The 20,874-nt window shown below is 47.6% G+C and overlaps 3 protein-coding genes across 5 annotated transcripts; 2 read left to right on the plus strand and 1 right to left on the minus strand.

Moving 5' to 3' along the window:
- Nucleotides 1-36: 36 nt before the first annotated feature.
- On the minus strand, nucleotides 37-11,160 carry Vav (Vav guanine nucleotide exchange factor). Of its 3 annotated transcripts, XM_036820184.3 has the most exons (11): nucleotides 10,424-11,160; nucleotides 9,438-9,619; nucleotides 8,747-8,821; nucleotides 7,128-7,766; nucleotides 2,744-2,852; nucleotides 2,440-2,607; nucleotides 1,406-2,235; nucleotides 965-1,342; nucleotides 756-908; nucleotides 522-693; nucleotides 37-459 (listed from the first exon to the last, which is right to left on the minus strand). In XM_036820184.3, exons 1-11 carry the CDS (start codon nucleotides 10,673-10,675, stop codon nucleotides 400-402), a joined length of 3,018 nt encoding a protein of 1,005 aa, XP_036676079.3. In that variant the 5' UTR covers nucleotides 10,676-11,160; the 3' UTR covers nucleotides 37-399. The 3 variants fall into 3 exon arrangements, with proteins under 3 accessions (XP_036676079.3, XP_016937057.4, XP_016937058.2); XM_017081568.4 differs by lacking the exon at nucleotides 2,744-2,852 and having other exon boundaries at nucleotides 7,130-7,766; XM_017081569.4 differs by lacking the exon at nucleotides 7,128-7,766 and having other exon boundaries at nucleotides 10,424-11,156.
- On the plus strand, nucleotides 3,382-6,030 carry LOC108015226 (uncharacterized). Its single transcript, XM_017081570.4, has 4 exons — nucleotides 3,382-3,550; nucleotides 3,657-3,750; nucleotides 4,613-5,374; nucleotides 5,511-6,030. Exons 1-4 carry the CDS (start codon nucleotides 3,511-3,513, stop codon nucleotides 5,764-5,766), a joined length of 1,152 nt encoding a protein of 383 aa, XP_016937059.2. The 5' UTR covers nucleotides 3,382-3,510; the 3' UTR covers nucleotides 5,767-6,030.
- A 416-nt stretch (nucleotides 11,161-11,576) lies between the features above and the next one.
- On the plus strand, nucleotides 11,577-20,784 carry rictor (rapamycin-insensitive companion of Tor). Its single transcript, XM_017081512.4, has 12 exons — nucleotides 11,577-11,845; nucleotides 13,340-13,550; nucleotides 13,613-14,158; nucleotides 14,620-14,773; nucleotides 14,837-15,703; nucleotides 15,761-15,937; nucleotides 16,004-16,212; nucleotides 16,284-17,075; nucleotides 17,154-17,278; nucleotides 17,348-18,290; nucleotides 18,347-19,076; nucleotides 19,147-20,784. Exons 1-12 carry the CDS (start codon nucleotides 11,782-11,784, stop codon nucleotides 20,206-20,208), a joined length of 5,880 nt encoding a protein of 1,959 aa, XP_016937001.4. The 5' UTR covers nucleotides 11,577-11,781; the 3' UTR covers nucleotides 20,209-20,784.
- Nucleotides 20,785-20,874: the final 90 nt, after the last annotated feature.

Raw genomic sequence — 20,874 nt, forward strand, 5'->3', positions numbered from 1 at the left:
TATATTTGCAATATATAATTAAAAACAATTGAAACATTAAAGGTAAACAATTTATAGATTTTGTAATTTTTCAGTGATTGGCACAAGAGTTTCGAGTAGACGACGCAAAAAAAAAGGCTAAAAACATATATGTATGTATAAACAAAAAGCGCTTAATCACAAATAAAAACAATTTGCATTTTAAAACGTATGTGTAGGTAGATTTAACTAGGATACGATCTAGCTGCAGTTGTTGTTGCTGTGCCTGCCGAGGCTGCTGAGGCTGGCCTCGGTCTCCTCCTCGCTGGGGGCTCCTTGAATGGCTTCAGCCGCTCCAGTTCCAGCTCCTGGCGATCCAGCCATGGCTGCTGTCGAGGGCGTAATGGCCTTGGGTGCGAAGTAAACCTCGTAATTGTAATATCAAAGCTCTTCGCTGGCCAGTTTCTGCTCCTGCACGTACTCCTTGGGGAAGTAGCCCACCTGAAATGGCACAATTCTCTATAAAACAACCCAATTTGTTGCGTCAGCTCAGCTTAGCTCACCGTGTCGCCGATCTTGCCACGCCACCAGCCCTTGCTATCGCCGTCCTTTCCAATGACCAGCACCTGGCAGTCGGTGCGCAGCTGCAGCTGATTGCTGCCAGCCTTCGGCTCGTAATCATAGAGAGCGGTGGCGATCACCTCCTTGTAGGGCCACTGAAGTGACTGATTGAGCCTGACAAAAGACGCACAAGTGGTTAAAATAAGTACATAGGTATTACTCTGCTTTTAGCCTACCCTGCAAAGTTCTCCCCCAAATCGTTGCGTTCGTAGTAGGAAACCAGCTCGACAATGGTCTTGAAATGCCTTCGCGATGACAGGCAGTAGAGCATGGAGTCGCCGGAGTTCTCCTGGTTGATTTTCATATGCTTGATGACATGATCATCGGTTCTAAGAAAGGAATATTAAAACTGGAGATCTAGATAAAGCTAGTCGGGCGCACTCACTTTAGGCTGAGGGCATACATCGTCTCGTGGGCCGTGGAAGGACCCTGGGGACGCACGCGGAGCAGATAGGTGCCTATGCGGCGGTTCTCCAGCCGATGTGCCGCCGTCTCCCGGTCCATGTTGCCCGCAAACCAATTAAACTCGGACAGCTGTCGATCGCAGACGGGCGGCGGCACGCTCACCGGATTCTGTTTGCAGCGACCCGTCGACGAGATGCAGCCCTTGTGCACGCTGATCTGGCACACCTTACACCGATAGCCCTGGTGGATGCGTCCCTTGAGGAATTTGGAGCAGTGGCGGCACGTGGTCGGGGCGTCAAACGTATAGATCTCCATTTTGTGGTCGGTACTTCTGCAGCCGGGCGGTTCCAGGCTTTCCCTTAAAGTGCAAGAGATATATACATCACTTGAGAACTAAATTAAGGGGGACTACAATGCATACATGGCCTCGGTAAGGGCCTTGCGCCACTTATCCCGCTCGTGCTCCGACTTGAGGTACAAGGTGAAGGCTGTTTTGCCCGACTTGCGGGCCAGGAGCAGCTGGTACTTAAAGCGCGTATCCCGGCCGAGGGTCCGTCGCGAATGGCTCTGCTCCACCCGATAGTCGGCCAGGTTGTGGGAGTCGCGGTAGGTGTACTGCATGTCGCCCGTCTTGATGTGCAGCGCCTTCACCATGATGAGGATTTTGTCGAAGACGAATGCATAGCGCAGCTTGGTCTTCTGATCCTCATGCGCCTTGATATGCAGCTCGCCGTCGAGGAGCAGGCGGCCATATTGCAGCAGATCACTCCCATTGCCATTCTGCAGCAGATGGAGATCGAAGATGCTGTCCTTCACCTTCTGTATGATAACCAAGTGGTCGGAGTCGCGCTTCACCTCGTTGATATACTGGGACACATCGATCATGGCCTCCTTAGCCCGCTCCAGCGATCGGTAGTCGTCGTGCAGCGGCGACGTCTCCTTCACCAGCTTGTCCAGCAGCAGGTGGTACTTGAGAATGCGCTGCATGGGCACCGACAGGATGTCCCGCAGCTGCAGTTTGCCCACATTGTAGTCCCGTTCGCACTTCTGCACCAGCTGGTCGATGATCTGGTTTTTTTTGCACACATCCGCCAAATAGTCGATGGCGCCCAGCAGGCAGGAGCAGTACTCGCCGTAGATGAGAAAGGGTTCACGGAACTCGAGGAACACCTGGGCCATCTTCAGTTTGGCATTGGGCGTCAGGGATTCCCGCAGCTTGTCCAGGAACTTTGTGTGGATGTCGGCCAGCTCCTAAAAGACAAAAATTGGGAAATGTAGTTTTAAGAAACGAACAAATGCCAAGTTCTAAATATTGTCTACGCTGAGAACTCTTCTTTTCACTTATTCGAGAAGAAACGTTCTTAAAAGCAAAAGAAAGTTATCTTTGACTTTGTTTTTCCAGAAGAAACTTTCTTGAAATCAAGACGATTTCATTTTCAGGGAGCTTTAACTCACTCTGATGCGCGGGAATATGACACGCAGCTCGTCCTTATTGAGATGCCGCTCCAGCGGTCCCATGAACTTAGTCTTCAGCGCTGTGAGCACATCCAGGTAGTTGGACTCCGTGTCAATTAGCTCCCGGATGACGTAGTCGCGCTGCTCGAAGCTCGTCGACGAGGCGGTCTAAATGGAGGGCAAAAAAGAAGGACGGTGGAGGTGAGTCCGGGATTAGTGCGGTCAGAACTCGGGCCAAAGTGACTGGGCCACCGGAATGGGTGTCTCATGCACGGACAGGCGGTGGTTCGATTCGCAATTCTACCTGGCTTCTACTCGTCCTGTGCAGCGCGCACAGATCTTGGTACACCTCCTCTTCTTTTGTGTTGGTGTGGTCGTAACCGGTTCCATTGCATGCAATATTGTCGGTGGTACTAAACGAAAATAAAGGCCGAAAAGAAATAAAAATCAAAATATGAAATCAAAATGGGGTATGGAATATATTTTGGGGGAAGAGGAGTTCCTATTGAAAAGCATAACAAAATATAATAAGGGGGCCAAAGAGGAGATCTGCGATTTCATAAGGTTAATATAATTTAAACAATATTTACTTTTTAACAAATTTCATTAAAAAAAATGTTTTACTGTAAGAAACTACTTTTCTGGAAATAAATAAATAATACGTTTCTGTTCATTTAAATTTAAATTCGATAGTCCGTTCAGCAGTTAATCGATTTCCATCCCGATAACTAACAGTCAGCTGCTGCGATATCGAACATCGATATATTGACATATTTGTCACATCCCTAACTCCCCTTTTACTGACTCTTACGTTTGCTGAAACTTACGTTTTCTGGCACTTACGTTTGCCTGATAGCGATAACAGTGATATATCAAGTGAATAAATATCACGATATAAATTTTTATTTTTAATACCGATATATTGATATTTTGATATATATTGCACATCCCTATTTCAGAACATCTGGGGCGAATAAAAAAAAAACTGTGTTTTCGGACTTTATATTTTATCATCAGCATTTTGGACTCGGACTCCACGCTTGGCCACCTGCTCCTCCTTTCCAGGGGACCATGGACCACCACACGTACGCCAAGAGCGGATCCAAAAAGTGTAGGCTACAACAACAACACACGTGTTCTATGGCTAAAACTCATGCAGTTTCTTTCTTTCCTTTGGTTTTCTGTGCTTTTGGCAATTGCAAATTGCACTTTTTCAGGGACCGCAGATGAGAAACGCGACTTGGTGGCGCAACGGATTGCCGCGGATGAGCTATTCTCCCGATATTCACCGAAACACGCGGAGCCATGGAAGTGAGTTTCTTGGTTATCCACGAGGAGCACTCGGGGAAGTCCAAAACTGTGGATAAAATCCAATTGGGTTTGGCAAATAAATTGGGGTCTACTTTCAATAACTGCCACATTTAAACACTCAAAACATGAATATATGGACATATCCAAAAACGAATTTGTGGAGAAGTCAAAAGCTATAGTCAAAATTCCTTAAAAAGAGGTTACCAATTGGTTTTAGCATAAAACTACATGAATATTTCCTACATTTAGACACCTCAAGCATATTAACATGTCGAAACAACAGAAGTAGACCCAAACTATCATTAAAATCCCTCAAGAATAGGCCCTATTTGGGCTTAGCACCACCCCTTTAAAGAACCAAAACAATGGTATTACAGTTATAGTCAGAGATAATCGGTTTGAAAGGGACTGATAGCATAGAAATTTCTTTAGAGCTAATCTCAAAATCCCTTTATAAGTGATAACCTCAATTTTACAAATAAACTGTAACATTGAATAAGGATAAACAGGAATAATCGAATAAAGTCACTCAATAAAAGGAAATTTAAAACTATTTTATAAAAGAAATCATAGAAACTGTCCAAAAGGAACCATACTATTTTTTGTTTGAGTCTATCATTAAATGAGGTATTTCAATATACGGAAATTTTTAAGTGTATCATTTCCTATATGCTACACCTATTACCAAAATCAAAATTAAAGCGGGGGAGTTGTACCTAGATCATAACTCATTGTAGAATTCTGATTTTCAAACGCATAAATATTAATATATAGTTAAAAACGGCATTCAAAGCTAATCTGTTTTGCGCTATCCGCATAAATAAAAAACACTAATGAAATCCCCACCTCTTGCATCCCCCAGGAAATTCAAGGACATGGCCAAGATAGGCGACTTCAGCGAGATAGCGCTGCGCAAGCAATGGTTTTCAATGGTGCAGCGCTACCGCATCCACAAGGCCAACACGCTGGGCGCCCCGCTGACCAAGCAGAGCATCGAGGAGCTGAACAAGGAGTGGGAGTTCTTTGGTCCCATCCACGCCTACATGAACCAGAAGACCGCCGACCTGCACTCGTACGCGCTCAAGGAGCCGAATGTGGAGCCACCCAACAACAATCTGGCCATCGCCAGTGTCTACTCCTGCGACGAGTCCCAGCTCTCGCCGCTCATGCTGGGCGTCCTCAATGACCACAACTTTGGCGAACGTTCGCCGCCCAACGAGGGCGGCGGCGACACCGATGACATGGACGAGTCCGCGTCGCCCTGCCATCGGAGTAATAGCAACAAAGACAGCCACATCCCCAGCAACAACGATGAACTGGACAGGCTGCTTGCCGAGGCCACCATGCGCAAGGATGCGGAGAGCAGCGGCGGCGGCGGCGAGGATGTGTGCATGCTTCAGCTGGGTAGCACCACCTGCCACGAGGTGGAGTGCGGTCCAGTGATGATCGGGGGCGAGGTCTCGCTCTCCAACAGTCGGTACAACGACTTCGAGGAGTCAGCGATGCCCGCGACCACGGTGGTGAAGACCGAGCAGCTGGAGCAGCAGCAGAGCGATCCGGCGGTGGCCAAGATGGCCAGGAAACGCCGTTGCAAGGTGCTCAGCGAGAAGGACAAGTATTACAGGTGAGAGATTCTGGTCAAACGTAGTCATATTTCTGCACTGTTTTTGTTTTCCCACAACTATTTTGCTCTAGCTGATTCCCTAACTCAGTAGAAATGGAAACTAGGACCTCAATTAATTTAAAATTCCCTTTTGCAGGCACCGCCGCCACTACGAGCAGCGGATGGAAAAGCGTCTGATGGGTCTGTGCACAGTGGTGGGTCAGCTGCTGAAGCAGTTTGCGCCCCACATGGATGTCCAGCCTCTTTTGGCTCTGGGCAGCGACATGGTCCTCAATTCGCCGACCCCCAGTAGCAGTGATGAGAGCGAGAACGAAAACGAGGCGGAGGAGCAGGAAGTGGAGGAACAGGAGCTGGGAATCGATGCGGATGGCATCGGATTACTCGGAGTTTAAGCGGGCATTCACTTAACCACCACATGAAGATGCTCCTCCACGGGACTATCCTGAACTATTAGTTCCTAGTGGAATCGTGTGTGCGTTCAACAAATCCCATCTCAAATGTATTGCGAACTAAAGAAATGCGCGCAGACTTTACTTGCGCTGTTTAGATAGATAGACACGCCAAGTGATTACGAAAACTGAATACATTAATCAACTAAAAGAATGTAAGCACTAGATAAGCAGAAACCAAATACAATACGTATGGAAATGTAACAAGCTTGGAAAATTAATGGGATCGTAATAGTACTGAAACTTAAAATAAACCAAATATCAATCGGTTATAAATAGGTACAATGGGATAATCAAGTTAATTAGCCAAACCAGAGCCATCGGACGGACGAGATAGTGAGCGGGACATGTTGTGTTCTTAATGGGATCCGGCTTTCAATCGACCTTATCGCATTACATTCCCCGGGTGAAAAGCAGAAGCTCTCGGTTATGGATCGATATGGGTTTACCTCGGTCCGATGACTGTACCGAACAAACTACTTTTGCAATGCGCAGAAACACAGTAGGTGGTTGTTATGTAAGCAAAAAGAGGCAATGGTTGGCAGTTGGCAAGTACTTCCGGTGGCTATGTTGGGCACGGCCCTCGATCGATGTCGGGGGTCAATAACCCTATGCATTCCCCTTTTGGTTTCAGAAAAAGGCCAGCCGAAGAGAAGGAAGATACCGATATGTCGAGGCTCTAATCTCTGTTTCGTTTTTCTTCAATGGTACATAGTGCGCGTCCGGGTTAGTTAGTTAGTGGTTAATGAGTGGGTGGAGGGGGAGGAGTGGGTGAAGCTCAAGCGCAAGCAAGACAAGCAGTGGTTCTGGTGGGCGGTGCTGGGCCGTTTCTAAAGCCTACAAGGAGGAAACTAGAGGATCAAGCATTCTGGGAAAGATCAGGGATCAGGGGCAGAAGGAGGGAAGAAGAGGAAGGGCTGTTACACATGACAATACACTGGGGTGGGTGGATTTCTCGCAGCAAATCGTAGGAGCGGAAAATGATCTTATATCCATATGATTATTTAAATATTTAAGTTCACAAATCACATTCCGTGTTCCTATGATTTATACTACATCTCCACTAGACAAGAAACTTTAGAATTCCTATACAGATATTGACAGGCTTCGGAAACATAACTTATGTATATATTATATATACTGTAATATTAGGATTTTAAATGTTTCGCACTTTTCCGAAGCCTATCCATCCACATTATCTGTTTTATGACATTTTTGTATGGAAATTCCGCTGCTTTCCTGCTCGATCCCAGATCCAGATCCCACCCCACGCCGGACACAAAGAGTAATATGTTGGACAGCACACCTCGGGTTTGGCCTTCGCCTGGAAGGTGACGTAGCACAGGTCCTCGTAGACCTTCTCGTCATCCTCGCTGTAGATGTAGGCGTACTCGTGCTCGGTGCATGCCATCGAGGATCGGTAATTGTAGACGGCGGCGGCCGCCCTCTGCAGGCGCTGGCTCTCGCTGACCAACAGCGACGACGAGGAGGACGAGGTGGACACCAGTCGTCCCATGGGTGGCCCCGGTGTGGCCGCAATAGACGCAGATGCAGCGTCGGCCAAGGGCATTTCCGCACTGCACCGGGCGGCGGCATAGGATTCCGGAGTGGGTGTGACCGCATTGGAGGCGGAGTGATCCGTGGTCGAGCCCACCACATCCAGGGTAAGATCAAAGGAGAGTTCCCGCATGGGGCTGCCTGCCTCGCAATCGGCCAGCAGGGGGGTCTCCACGCCCGCATCCTCCAGGTCGTTCTCGATGGTCGAGTCGCACATGTTGGACAGCGAGTCCTCGATGTAGTCATCAATGTCCTCGGTGCCGTTCTCGATGGTGATGTCGCTGTTCTCGTCCAGCGATCCGCTCTGCGAGGTTCGGTCGTAGTATTCCGCCGACGAGGAGGCGGAGGCGGCGTCGATGCTGCCCGTCTTCCGCATGTTCAGATCCCTGGTGGCAATGGCGATGGAGGGATGGTGAATCCCCCACATATGTATATACCACCGATAAAGCAACACACGCATTCACACACACATTCATTCGGATTCGGATTCATTCACAGAGTAGTTAGTGTGTTAGACAGAGATAGGAGACAGAGAGAAAGAGAGAGAGTGTGTTAGATAAAGCCGAGGACACTGAGATATCGCTTGGGTTTGGTTAGCGGTACTACTTCCCATCTCATCTCGCACGGAAAACAATGATTATCCATTATCAATGGAGCATTTAAGTTATCATTTCTTTGGTCACTTAAAAGGTGTCTGAAATTAGTGATACCATTACCATAGCCTGGTATTTCGTACAGAAAATATTGACTATCCGATATCAAGGGAATATTTATAGTTGTTATTGCCGGCTCAAGTAAAATCACTTTATAAGATGTCTTAAAGTAGTGATACTTTTATTATAGCCTAATAATGCACAACTTCTCTATCTCGCACAGAGAATATTTATTATCGGATTTTAGATACGATTATATATAGAAAACGCTTGTAATTTAAATTATTTTCGGTATTTAAAAACACTTTATAATGAGTCTAAAAGTAGTAGTTCTGATATTTCGAACTTGTGTAAGAGATCTTTTTAAGAAATAATGAATATTGATTATGATTATTTTTTAAACTTTTTCAGATAATATCACGATTTTGAAAGATTTTAAGCAGAAACGCGTTTTTTCTACAGATAGTGAAGTAAAGACATTTTTTCCATGTGCTCGATAAGCAGCCAGACAAAGGCTTATAGACTGGGGTCCGGGAAGTATGTGAGCGCATAATGAGATCGGTTCGGGTCGCATTGGCTTGGATTGAGGGGCGGAGTCGGGGCAGGGGTTGACAATGCTGGGGCAGGAAATGCAGGCCGCAAATAAAGCGGGGAGCACGCACCATGGTCAAGGGGACTGCAGACAGAGATCCCGCCCGGAATTGGCTACTCACGTGGAATGCAGGTCCTTGTAGATGGCCTCGTCCGAATGGGAACGCTCACTGGGCGATAGCTGCAGGTTGAAGCCGCTGGAATGGGTTAAAATTAATCATTATTAAATTAGTCACAACGAAAAACATATTCCTTTATTAATCAAAAACATGTTTCATATAAATATAAGAGAAATAAAAACAATTACTGGTGACTAATTCATTTCCTAGAAATGTAATCTATTAATAATAACTATACATACATATGTACGTGTCGAAACAATTGTATAAATTCCAATTCAGCTTATTGAAATCAAAAATGTATTGCGAACTGCAGCAAATGATTAATTGATGGGCTACTGCTGAAAAATCAATTTAGCTGTGCGCTGAAAAACATTCCAACATTCCGTGTAGGTATTTCAGGAATGCACTTGAGTCAATATTACATAGTTGAAGTTACACTTTAATCAGTTTATCTTCTAATGACTTTCATAATACAACAAAAAAATAAATAAATCGGTTTTCTATTGCTAAGTATTGATGAAACCCTTATTATTTCAGTTTCTCTTTATCATTGTAAATGAATACTATCTGAACCTCAATGGATTGATGAAGCAGTGAAGATCTCAAGGTCTGGGAACAGAGGGCCCACTTGTTTGCCCACATATCGCAAACTGGTGATAACCATGTGCGAACTGGGGTTTGAAAGACTCACACAAGATCTGGGTGCATTTGCTGCACCTTGCGGCACTGCGACAGCTTGGAGAGCGTGATGAGGACGCGGTGGAAGTTGGTCAGGTCGTACAGCATCGTCGGCTCGAAGAGATCGGCGTCGCGGATCCCAAAGTTGTTGTGGCACACGTCCAGGAAGAGCTTGATGTTCTTGCTGCACAGGAACTGCAATGGATGGAACGACGTTTCCGATTTAATTCAAGGGGTTCTTATACAAAGGGTAGTTCAAAATTCAATAATAGCATAGGACATACGTATTTTAAAGTATTTGTATTTAATTTCTTAGCTAATTCTATCTTTAAATTTTCTAAATATTAAAGTTTTTCATTTGGCATCAGTTTTTTGTAAATGGAGCTTAAATATTCCATTATCCTAGAACGGAAATTTAATTATATCTTTATAGATCTTGAGATGTATATTTCTTATTTATTATATTGCATTATCTTAAAAGAGAATTCTTAAGCTCCCATGTTCTTATTTATATACATTTTTTGTTTGTCTAAAAACAGCTTAAATATTCCACGATCTGAATAATATTAATATTTGGTCTCCCCTGGGGATTATTTTAGTTCTTTTATTACAAATCTTGAAATTAGTTTGTATAACATATTATTATTACAATACAGGCTTCCAAATGGAGTTTAAATAATTTCCTTCTACGAGGGGGATAACTATTTATTTTATTATTGTTAATTTATTTTTCTAACATACAACATCATATAGTTTCAATTGATTTGTTCTAAATAGAGCTTAAATATTTATTGACCTCAAAAGGCTAATTCCAAGTCTCCATAGGGTTAATCAAATTTACTTTTTCAAACATTTCAAGATTTATGTATAAGCATATTTTTCTTTACTGGGGGATTCTTGGTCTCCCCTGGGGACACTTTGAATTACTTCTATACAGATCTTGGGGATTATTCGTACAACACAACTTGACGGTTGACATATTTCGCTTGATTGACTTACCTGTGCCATTTGTGGCTTGCGATTAAACTCGCGCGGGTCCATGCTGCTGGGGTCCAGGTGGATGACCAGGTTGCAGAGCAGCACGCCGTCGCGGAGCGTCATCGCCAGGATGCGGATCTCGGCGTCCGCCTGGGCGGCCTTGTGGTCGGGCGGGATGACCTTGCACCTGGTTAGCCAGGCGACGCATTCGCGCCACAGATCCCCGTTCACACCTGCCACGCCCCCAAAACTGTTGCTGTTGCTGCTGGCCATTTGATGGGTGGGCTGTGTTTTTATGGGGCAGTGGGTGGGGTGGGTGTGGCAAAGGGGGCGGGTAGTAGTTACTGGACAGGCGCTGGGTGGCGGGGCAGGGGGAGGGGAGGGGTTCGCAGTGGGGCGACTCTCGTTGCGTTAATGAAAACAATTGAGACTCATCAGTTGGCCGTTGCTTTTGCTGTTGCGATTGGATTGGTGAACTCAACTCACTGGATGGCAAACACACAGATACACAGAACGAAAAGCGGAAAACAGAAAGCAGAAAGCGGAGAGCACAACACAACAACACAAATAGGTGTCGACCGAAATCGCGGAATGCGCCGCTGCGTTTGCACCGAGATATACCGAATTGCGCGAGAGCCGTGGCACCCGTTGGCTTGGAAAAATGCTCACTTTGGTTTTAAAAACTAATTTGTTTTATTGCAAAATATTGGTTTATCGAAGAGGAAGAGCGAACTCGACTTCGACCGTTCGCTGTTGGTTGAAAAATACCACAGGGCTGTGGAAATAAAATACCAGAACTGATCATCAGTGCTGACAGATCTTAAATTTCCCGTTACATTTAGCTCTTTTTTGGGTGTGCACTTCGATATATAAAAATTAATTCGTATGAATCTTACCAATTAATAGTCACTAAGGTTTTAACACCTTTTATATTCAATTTGTAATTATTTTGGAGAACGAAAATACTCGAAACTTTGAGGATTTTACAAAATAGCTGATAAAAAATGCATTCATAAAATTGCAAAATTATCATAGAATTTCCGTCGCATTTTTTGTTTTGATAATTTAGACAGCAAAGTAAAAAAAAAATATTTTTAAAAGCTCAATGTTCAATACCCATAATGCGTATATTTTTCTGGCAAATATTCGCCAGCCATATACAAGTTGGTATTTTTCCGTGGCCCCGCGAACGGTAACACAGCGGCGAGCGAATAAAAAAAAATGTAAATTGTGCAGCAAGTGAAATTGAAAATTGAAAAGCAATATATTTAAGTACGATCCGTGTGTGCGGACAATCGGGGACATCAAAGCTAAATCGGCGAGCGGGCGACGCCGCCACGCCCCCATTCGCGCGCGTGAAAAAGAGGCGAAGCAACGCGATGGCCTCCCTACATTCCAGTTGGCGTTTTGGCAAGCGGAGCAAATTACAATTACGCATTAAAGGTAATGCAACGAATGCGTTAATTGACATCAACATGGCATCATCATCGTCACCGTTATTGGAAACCAGTGACTGCAGTTTTCAATATTTTGCACTTCGCCTGAGCAGCAGCAGCTGTTGCTGTTGTGGATTTTGAACCGTTATTGTTAGCGCTTGACCCCCTCCCCCTCCCCCTCTTCACTTATTCAATAATTGGTTGCATTGCATTTGTTGACATTGATGTCAAATGCAATGGCAACCACCACAACAACAACGGCGGGTAGTAGTAAAAGAAAAAGAAGAAGAAAACACGCTGGCAGCACTGCGCATAACATAGCGGTAACGATGCATGGTAGTGATGTACCGATGTATCGACAGCATGGCATTCTGATCAGCAATTATCCTGATCCGATCCCGTTATTTATATAGAATCACTTGTTTTTCTTTTTTGTCTTATTTATTTATGTATTTCTTAGTTTTATTTTGGTTTCCTTTGTAGTTGCTATTGCTGTTGTTGTTGTTGTCATTTGACCAAATTCTTCTGCTACATGTTGGCCGACTATTTATAGACTTTAGTCGCCAGCGGCCCCAAAAAACGATGACGCAGCAACGAATAACAATAACAACACACATAAACATAAAAAAAAACATTAAAAACAACAATAACACAGTGAATGCTCGGTTTCTTCCATTCTTCATGTCCTTCACTCTTTCGTTCTATCTTCTCTGCTCTTTCTCTCCTTTCTCTTTTCAACCAAATCCATCATACAAGTACAGTTAGCTGTAACAACCACAACAACAACAACAACAACAACAACAGTGAATCTGTTATGACGCCATTGTCATTTCACGTGCACAGCCTGCGGCGACGTCGGCTGAGGCAGCGGCAGTGGCAGAGATGATTAGCTTTCCTCGTTGATCAATTTCACTTTGATCGCTTTCTAATGCAACTAAAATGTCCATATCTTTATGCATGTATGCATTCCATGTTCGAAGAAACCCGCGAAGAATACAAGATACATATGTTCTTGAAACGATCCTATTCAGTATTAATATGCAATCTGTTCCATTGGACTGGTCTTACTTAGACCTACAAATTAACCCCGAAATTCGATTTTTGATTTTAGATCTTTATATCAAATCGTGTTCTCTGTACAATTCTATACCATGTAATCTTGTCAATGTATGCCGTGATCTGTTTAATAATTCCTTGTTTTTATTTATCATTATCATTTAAGACACAAGACACCATCCTTCTGGATATTAGGAATATAAACCTGTCCCTAGCGACAGAATCTTATTTGAAGAATATATAATACCTAAATTATACTTAAAAGGAAAATTATTTGTCATTTTTCTAAGTAAGATAGGTATTATTGAAATTGTATATTATTATAATAACATTTCCTACTTTCAGAGATTTAATATGTAATACAATTTATAAGATCAAAATGATCTATGGGTTGACTAAAGTGCCTTTATAACTAATTATTCCCCATCATTTATTTCCATTGCAGTTTCGCAGGACCCAGAGGACTTTTTTCGCCTGGATCCCAAGCAATCGGCCGCCGAAAATGCCTTTGAAATATACTCGATGCTGTGCTTGGAGGAGACGCGGGACACCAAGCGCCTGTTCCTGCTCAATGCGCTGGCTTCGCTCTGCTTGCTGGCCCGCAAGGGCTCCCACCACACCAACATACGCTTCAGCACCGAGGAGCTGCTCTACTGGTAAGGATGCTGGCTGACCCCACTGTTCCATGGCTAATGCTCTTCGTATTGCTTCCGTCCAGCCTAAGTGCCTCACTGGTGCACACCTTCACCCAGGTGCGAGCGGCGGCGCTGAGGACGATCCGCTATGCCATCAACACGCCCAAGGACATCAAGGCGTTCAATGCCCTGCAGCTGCAGCACTTGCTGTGTCGCTCCATCGACCTGATGCTGAAGAACGACGACGAGCGCGTCCAGGCCCTCAAGCTGGTGCGCAAGATGCTGGCCATCGCGCCGGAGGACATCAGTCCGGCGGTGGTGCGCTGCCTCGTCTCGCTGGCCGACAGTGGGATCGAGGAGAACGACAACCTGCTGCGTGCCTGCCTGGCCACCCTTGCTGAGTTCGCCGTCCTCAATCCGGCCCTGCTCATCGTCTGCGGCGGCGTCACCTCCATCACCCGCAACGTGCTGGAGTGCCATAATCCCCGCATAGCCGAAAGTCTGTGCGGCGTCCTCCTGTACCTCCTCGAGTGGCCGCAGACGAGGAACATCTGCGGGGTGCGGCTGGATTGCCTGGCGGCTCCGTACTGTGACTTTACCTACAGGCTCGGCATCATGGATAAAAACAAGTGAGTGGCACGTTGAAAGCCCCTGAATGAGACATATATCTATATATATATATATACAACTACTGTTGTAACTTCTGAAGCTATGTGGCCAAATTCTATCCCAATATGCAAACTGTAATAAGGGTTTTTGTTCAGAAATGATTTCGACACTAGTACTATATACAATACTTTTAAAATTCTGGTGAAAAGTCTACAATAATAAATGTCTAATTTCCGAGATTTGCGACAGAAATTGCTGACAGCTAAACAAACATTGAAAAAGAGTTTACTTTTGTCGAAATTGCGCAAGTGCTGAATCAAATTTTTAAGCCAGACGTATGCGGATCAATTTCACTGATTGATTTGCCAGACAGTTTTTTGATTTAACAGAAAAGTAAATACTTTACTAAGCTTGCTGTTATAAAAAGTGTCATAATTATAATATAATTACGAACTCACCACATCTTTACAATATCTTGCAGAGATGCACGTGAACTTCGCTATACGAGTTGTCGTCTGGCACTTTTGTCCGTGCTGCGCAGCTGGACGGGCACCCTCGAATTCTGTGATCCTAGTAAACCCTCAGGCCTGAAAGCAATAGTCGACGCTCTTTATTTAAACCAGATCGAAGTTAGAGTGAGTACTGTCTCTTCACTAACTTTTATTACCAATCCTAAACCAACAACTCCATTCGAACAGAAAGCAATACTGGATTTGCTGTACGAGCTGCTCTCGTTGCCGCAGCCCACCTGGACGGACGACTATGCGGTGGCGCTGCAGGCTGTGGATCCGTCGGACTTTCAGGCCTCCTGGCTGCTTAGCAATGGCTTCGTGTCCGCCGAGGGACGCTCCATTCTGCCCACGCTGGCGGCCCGTGCTCCGAGCGTGGTGGAGCAGCACCTGTCGCTGATGCTCTACTGTTTCCTCGAGACGGGACTGCTCAATGCGCTCGTCGAGGTTGCGGTGGGCAGCGACCAGTTTGTCTCGGTACAGGCCACGGTGCTGATTGGCAAGATCTTGCAGCTGATGCACACACACCTGCCACCGGACATTTGTTGCACAAGTCCTGCGCTGCCCACCCTGGTGGGCCATGCTACACTTGGCAACCAGCAGGCCAATGCGGCGGTGGCCGCCCTACAAAACTACCAAAAGATGCTACGCCAGCGGCCGGCGTCGTGCAGCCTTTTCCTCGACAGCATTATCCAGGGCGGTGCCCTCATCCAGACGCGACTGTTTCGCCGGCACCTCAACGTCCAGGAGCAGGCGGGTGGTCCTGTGCTCCAGCTGCAGGATACGGCTGAAGCGGCTGCCTCGGCAGTGCCGCCCGCCGGCCCCTTTCGGGCCACCCTCGATCGCCACCGGCTGGACTCGGTCTCGTCCAGCGACGAATCCAACTCACAGGCCCCGACCTCGTCGAGGTCCAGTTTTCGACTGAAGCGAAAGTTCCTCCCGCAAGCCTTCTTTGACAACTTCCGGGCCTTTAATCGGCTGCTTACCGACTCCCGGGTGCTTAGCCAAGCGGATGCGCATCTCTGGGACTGGGATGTGATCACCACAATACTTAAGGTGATCCTTCTGAACTCTCTAATTTAACTACATTTATAATATTGACTTATTTCCCAGTCGAATTTAATCCGCAAGCTTGACTACACTCTGGGCAAGTTCCTAAAGCGCCTCGTGGACTTTTACAAGCCGCGAAACAATCGCTTCTCGCATCAGGATTTGGTACCCGGCCAAAGCCTGCCCACCTATGTCAGTGCTGGACTGGATTTGATCGATGTTCTCCTGGGCAGCAGCGAGGTGGGTTGAGCTTACCTTTAGAATTTGTAAGAGGCATTATTTAATGAGTTATTTAATGCTTCGTAGCTGGAATGCATGCGCTACATAACCGACTACTTTTCGGACATCAGCCAGCAACTGGCGGCCGTCACCACATCGAATCGTGCGCACGACTGTCTATTTAGTCCGCAGCACATGAACAACACGATGTGCCAGCAGTATTTCCTCTACATCGGACGCATGTGCCGAACTGTTAAGGGCATCGAGGTGCTCAATAACACCACCGTATTTGAATAGTAAGTATAGTTATATAGGGATATATATAACCCAGTGAGAGCTCAGCTAATCCAGATATTCCTGCTTTCAGCTTGATCAACTTGGTGCGAGTGACGGACCACGTCTGCTATGTAAAGCTGATTGTGTCCGGCTTAAACTACAGCTACGAGAAGAAACCACGTCAGGTGCTGGAGAAGGCGCTCACGTTGGCAAAAACGAGGAGCGGACGCCTGTACGCCACGCAGTTCATGGCGGTGCTGCTGCGTGCCCGTTTGCCCCACTTTGAGGTCTGGGGCATTCCGCTGATCATCAACCAGACGCGCGATGCGGACCGCAGCGTGGTGCTGGCCGCCATGGATGTGCTAGAGGAGGCCTGCCATGACAAGTACTACCTGGAGGAGATTGTCAGCCGTTGGCCCAATCTTACGCAGCGCGGTGATGCAGGACGTCTGCTAATGGCCCGCTATTATTCCCTGCCCCGCGGACTGAACAGCACGATGGCCAGGATAGAGGAGGAGATCCGTTACTGGCGGAATGGTTACAACAAGCGGTACGTGCTACTGGTCGAGGCTGATACCCACTCCAGCCTGACCCTGCACATCCGCAACGAGGACGGGTACTACTCGCGGCGCAACTGCAACCAGCGCCCACAGACCGTTCCCCCCAACATTGCACCCCATCTGTACGGGCAGATGGCGCAGACCGGCCAGGGAATGACGGCGCTGAGGAAGCACGGCGATCTGCCGCAGCTGCTGGAGCTGCTCACACGCGCAAAATGCACGGACGATGCCGAGTGTCTGGATTTGAAGGCGGCCATTTGGGCACTGGCCCACGCCTCGACCCATGCCAACGGAGTTGAATACTTTGTGGAACTGAATGCCAGGTGAGGGGCTAATTTAACATCTCTCCTAGTTTTCAATTTCTGTATGCATTATAAATATATATTCTTGATTACTTCCAGACTTTACGAGAAGTTAATTATACTGGTGACCAAGTGCGAAGTATACTCGGTGAGAGCCACCTGTTTTAGTGCCTTAGGACTCATCGCCGGCACCCAAGCAGGGGCCAATATTCTTTTTAAATTGAGTAAGTACTAAACTAGCGTAAGGTTTAGGTGAAAACACGAGTGCTGACTTATAAAATCCATATATATAGATTGGCTGAGCGTGCGACATGACAAGAACACCATGTGGCCAGTGCATCAGCCGGAGGATTGGATGTCCAACCAGTACACGCCAGTGCGACATTACTATGAGGACGCGCCAGCGGACAATGTGACCATGATGGAGGACTATATGGAAAGATTCTACGACACAGGCTCCTGCTATTGGAACCTGATCGCCGACCAGACTGATGCGAGCGGTGCCGGAGGAGTGAGTGTATCCGGGACCACCGGGGGTCTTCATCCCACAGTGCAGGACCCGAATACAACGACCACGACCACGGACAGCGTGCGCACCACAACGGACGATGTGCATCCCAGACTGTTGCCCAGCGTTGTCGGGGGAGTGGCCGCCAAATCGAAGACCCTGCCGGAGGGCAGCAATCTGCGTCAGGGCAAACACCAGCGCTCGCTCTCCGAATCGAAGACCACGGATGTGATCAGCTTGCTTGGCGGTGGAGCCACCACCACGGTGCCGGGAACGGGTCTCTATCCCACGCCCTATCAGCACCGAATACGGTACAACTCATGCACGGATTCCAACACTTCCGGCGTGAGCAGCTGCGAATCGGTGACCGGACGCACTGCAGCCGCGGCCGCCGCAGCTGCGGCCAACGAATTTCAGCAATTCCCGTTGAGTCCCATCCCAAGCATGTCCAATCTGCTGGAGAGCGACGAACTGATGCGACGCCACCAGCTTGCCACCAGTCTGCTGCCCTCCCTCAGCCCGATGGCAATGAAGGGCTATGCCCAGCTGCGCTCCCTGCGCGCCCACAGCCGACCCGTCTTCTCCGTGTCGTCGGCGGAGTTCTACGACTTTGCGGAGCTTATAGACACTCCCGAGGTGACGATGCGCAAGCCGGACTGGACCCATCCCCACCGGAGGCTCAAGGTGCGTAGCCTGGACCGCCAGCCCAAACTGAATGAAATGTATAGGTAAGTTGCGTAAGTTATTGGATAAATATGTATATTAATTTGTGATCCCTTTGCAGAGGCTTTACCCCGATCGAATTAAACGTGCTGCTGCCCACGCCAAATGCTCCCAAGTTCCTGCCCCAAAACGATCTGCAGGGGCCGTGCTACGCGGGCATCTGCCTGCCCAAGAACGTTCTGGACCTGTTCCCCACGCGGAACCTCAGCCGAACGTATGTCTCGCGGGACATCCAGGACCAGGATTTAGTCGGCATCAATCTGCTGAGCAGTATGGGCCGGCAGCAGTTCCTTAACGATTCGCTGACCAACGAGGGCGGCGACGAGTCCTCGGTAATATCATCGCTGTCGGACGTCTCGTCCACAAGTCGTCGACAGCCACGACAGTGGCAGCAGGGCGCCAAGCATGCGAGGAGCCAGTGCCTCCACTGTGCCCGCTCGCCGAGACAGCAGCGCCACGACAATAGTGGCAGTCAGAGCAACGGTGGGGGCACATCGCTGGCCCCCTGCGAGCTGTACAGCAGTGCAGCGGCCGCTCTGGTGGCGGCCGGCATCCAGGCCGGACCAGTGATGGCCAAGAAAAGCGCCTCCTCCGCCCCAGGGGCTTCGGCGGCCCTTGGCGGCGACATCAGCTTCCATTCGCCGGAGAGCATGCTGAGCGAGGATAGCCTGCCGGACAGGCTAACGGCCTCCATCCTGTACAACGTGCAGCGCCTGGCCAATCCCGTCAGTGCCAAGCAGTCGAAAATGGCTTTGCTGGAGCTTAAGCAAAAGCACCCGCATGCCTTTCAGGTTAGACCTAGTTTGAAATCCAACATAAGTATCTAACATATCACCTTATCATCCTTTTTATTCACTCAAGGATATTTGCCTTTACTCGGAGTCCTGCAAAACGCTGGGCAGGAGCAGCTATCGGATGATTGCCCGCCGCTTCCTGCAGGAGCTCTTCCTGGACCTCAATTTCGACTCTTTCTACGTGGAGCCGCAGCTAATAATTGGAGCACGAAAGTTTCCCGCTGAGGAGAAGGCGGAGGCCACGCCCCCTCAGCCAATGCAGCCCATGCCGTTCAAGCAGACTATTCTCAAGCCCAAGCCGCCGGCCCAATTGGCCAGCGTGTACGAGACGAGTTGGGAGAATCTGCTAATGGACTGCTCGCCTAGGATTAACAAGGTATCGCCTGCCGCTCCACCGACCAGTGGCAATGCCAATGCCAATGCCCAACTGAAAACAAAGGCACGAAATCAGCTGCACATCGACGACACGGAGAGTTCGCTGTCCAGTACGGACGGCGAAGATGATCCCGGCGAGGATGTGTGCGACGGCAGTGGAGCGGGCACCCAGGCCAGCTCGGTGACCACCGCACACACAGCTCTGCCCACCGGGAACAGCAATCGCAGCAGCATCTGCACAATTAGCCAGCAACTACCGGGTGCCGCTGGAGCGGGTGTGGGCACATCGACCTCCGCCGGAGGGGCAAGTGCGTCGGATGAAGCTAGCACAAGCCTGCGGAACGAGAACCGAGAGTTCACCCGCGGTCGCTTTTACACGCTGGAGCTCGACTTGAGCTGCACCAAGAACAAGTTTCCTATCAAGGATCGCAGCCAGGCAACACCGCCGCCACCGCCACCGGCAGCAGCCAAAAGCCCGTCCACACTGTCTTGGCCCGTCCCCTGGCGTCAGGCGGGCGGAGGAGCGCAGTTGGTGTCGCCCAGCGACGGCAGCAAAATGTCCTCGGATGCTCTACTCTACTCCACGGTGACCAAGAGCCTGGCGGCATCCATGGCCAAGCCGGTGGGTAGTCTCTTTTGCGAAAAGCGTTTGCAGAGCTCCAAATCGGAAGCGGTTCTCGATGAGGTGGCGATCGCGAGGAGAGGAAGCTGGCGCCAAATCCTAGGCGCACTCGGCGAGGATCAACAGAAGTAGTGGTCGATGGTCGATGCAATATCGCACTGGCTACACTCGCATCTCATTTACCGCCCGCCCGCCTTCCTAAACCGAATCCGAAACCAATCGGATGTTTGTAATATATCAAATCAAAGATCATGTAGCTACCTAGTTTTAGGCAAACCCTACTGTAGGACCTAAGTTATTTTCGCCTAGTTCGTTACGACTAATGTTATATTATCATAATTACTTTTACGATCATCACCTATGCATAGTTATTTTTAAAGAAATTCATAACCCTAGGCAGGAAACCAACAAACCACAAAAATCCCAAAAAATATAGTATAATTTTCTAATATTATATCTACGAAAAGCAAATTGAATGGATACCTTAGAGCAACAAGAAACAACCACAAACCACCGCAATTTATTTAAACAATTGTACTTAAAAACTGAAAGAAACCTAGTGGCAGGCGAAAACAATAGGACCACAAAATCCTTAAACCAAGAAATCATTAAAGTTGAAAACAAAGCAAGAAATGCGAAAACCGTGATTTGTTCACAACCAATAAAAACCAAAATGAAATCAATAAACTGAAAAAAATTGAACCTCAAGATCGATTTGCTGAATGAAAAAGGGAGGAGAAGAAAACAATCTTGTCCTAACTTGGGAAAAAAATAAGATTCTACAGATGAGACCCCACC

Source organism: Drosophila suzukii, chromosome X, assembly GCF_043229965.1.
Source record: "Drosophila suzukii chromosome X, CBGP_Dsuzu_IsoJpt1.0, whole genome shotgun sequence".
NCBI lineage: Eukaryota > Metazoa > Arthropoda > Insecta > Diptera > Drosophilidae > Drosophila > Drosophila suzukii.

Excerpts from the sequence above, each read along its gene's own strand:
- LOC108015226 (XM_017081570.4), top strand. The coding sequence starts at position 3,511 with ATGGACCACCACACGTACGCCAAGAGCGGATCCAAAAAGT. Across the intron at positions 3,551-3,656 it reads CAAGAGCGGATCCAAAAAGT|GGACCGCAGATGAGAAACGC; the intron begins GTAGGCTACAAC and ends GCACTTTTTCAG. Across the intron at positions 3,751-4,612 it reads AAACACGCGGAGCCATGGAA|GAAATTCAAGGACATGGCCA; the intron begins GTGAGTTTCTTG and ends TGCATCCCCCAG.
- Vav (XM_036820184.3), bottom strand. The coding sequence starts at position 10,675 with ATGGCCAGCAGCAACAGCAACAGTTTTGGGGGCGTGGCAGGTGTGAAC. Across the intron at positions 9,620-10,423 it reads GCAAGCCACAAATGGCACAG|TTCCTGTGCAGCAAGAACAT; the intron begins GTAAGTCAATCA and ends CATCCATTGCAG. Across the intron at positions 2,853-7,127 it reads GCGAAGGCCAAACCCGAGGT|TACCACCGACAATATTGCAT; the intron begins GTGCTGTCCAAC and ends ATTTTCGTTTAG.
- rictor (XM_017081512.4), top strand. The coding sequence starts at position 11,782 with ATGGCCTCCCTACATTCCAGTTGGCGTTTTGGCAAGCGGAGCAAATTA. Across the intron at positions 15,938-16,003 it reads TTCTCCTGGGCAGCAGCGAG|CTGGAATGCATGCGCTACAT; the intron begins GTGGGTTGAGCT and ends AATGCTTCGTAG. Across the intron at positions 18,291-18,346 it reads AAACTGAATGAAATGTATAG|AGGCTTTACCCCGATCGAAT; the intron begins GTAAGTTGCGTA and ends ATCCCTTTGCAG.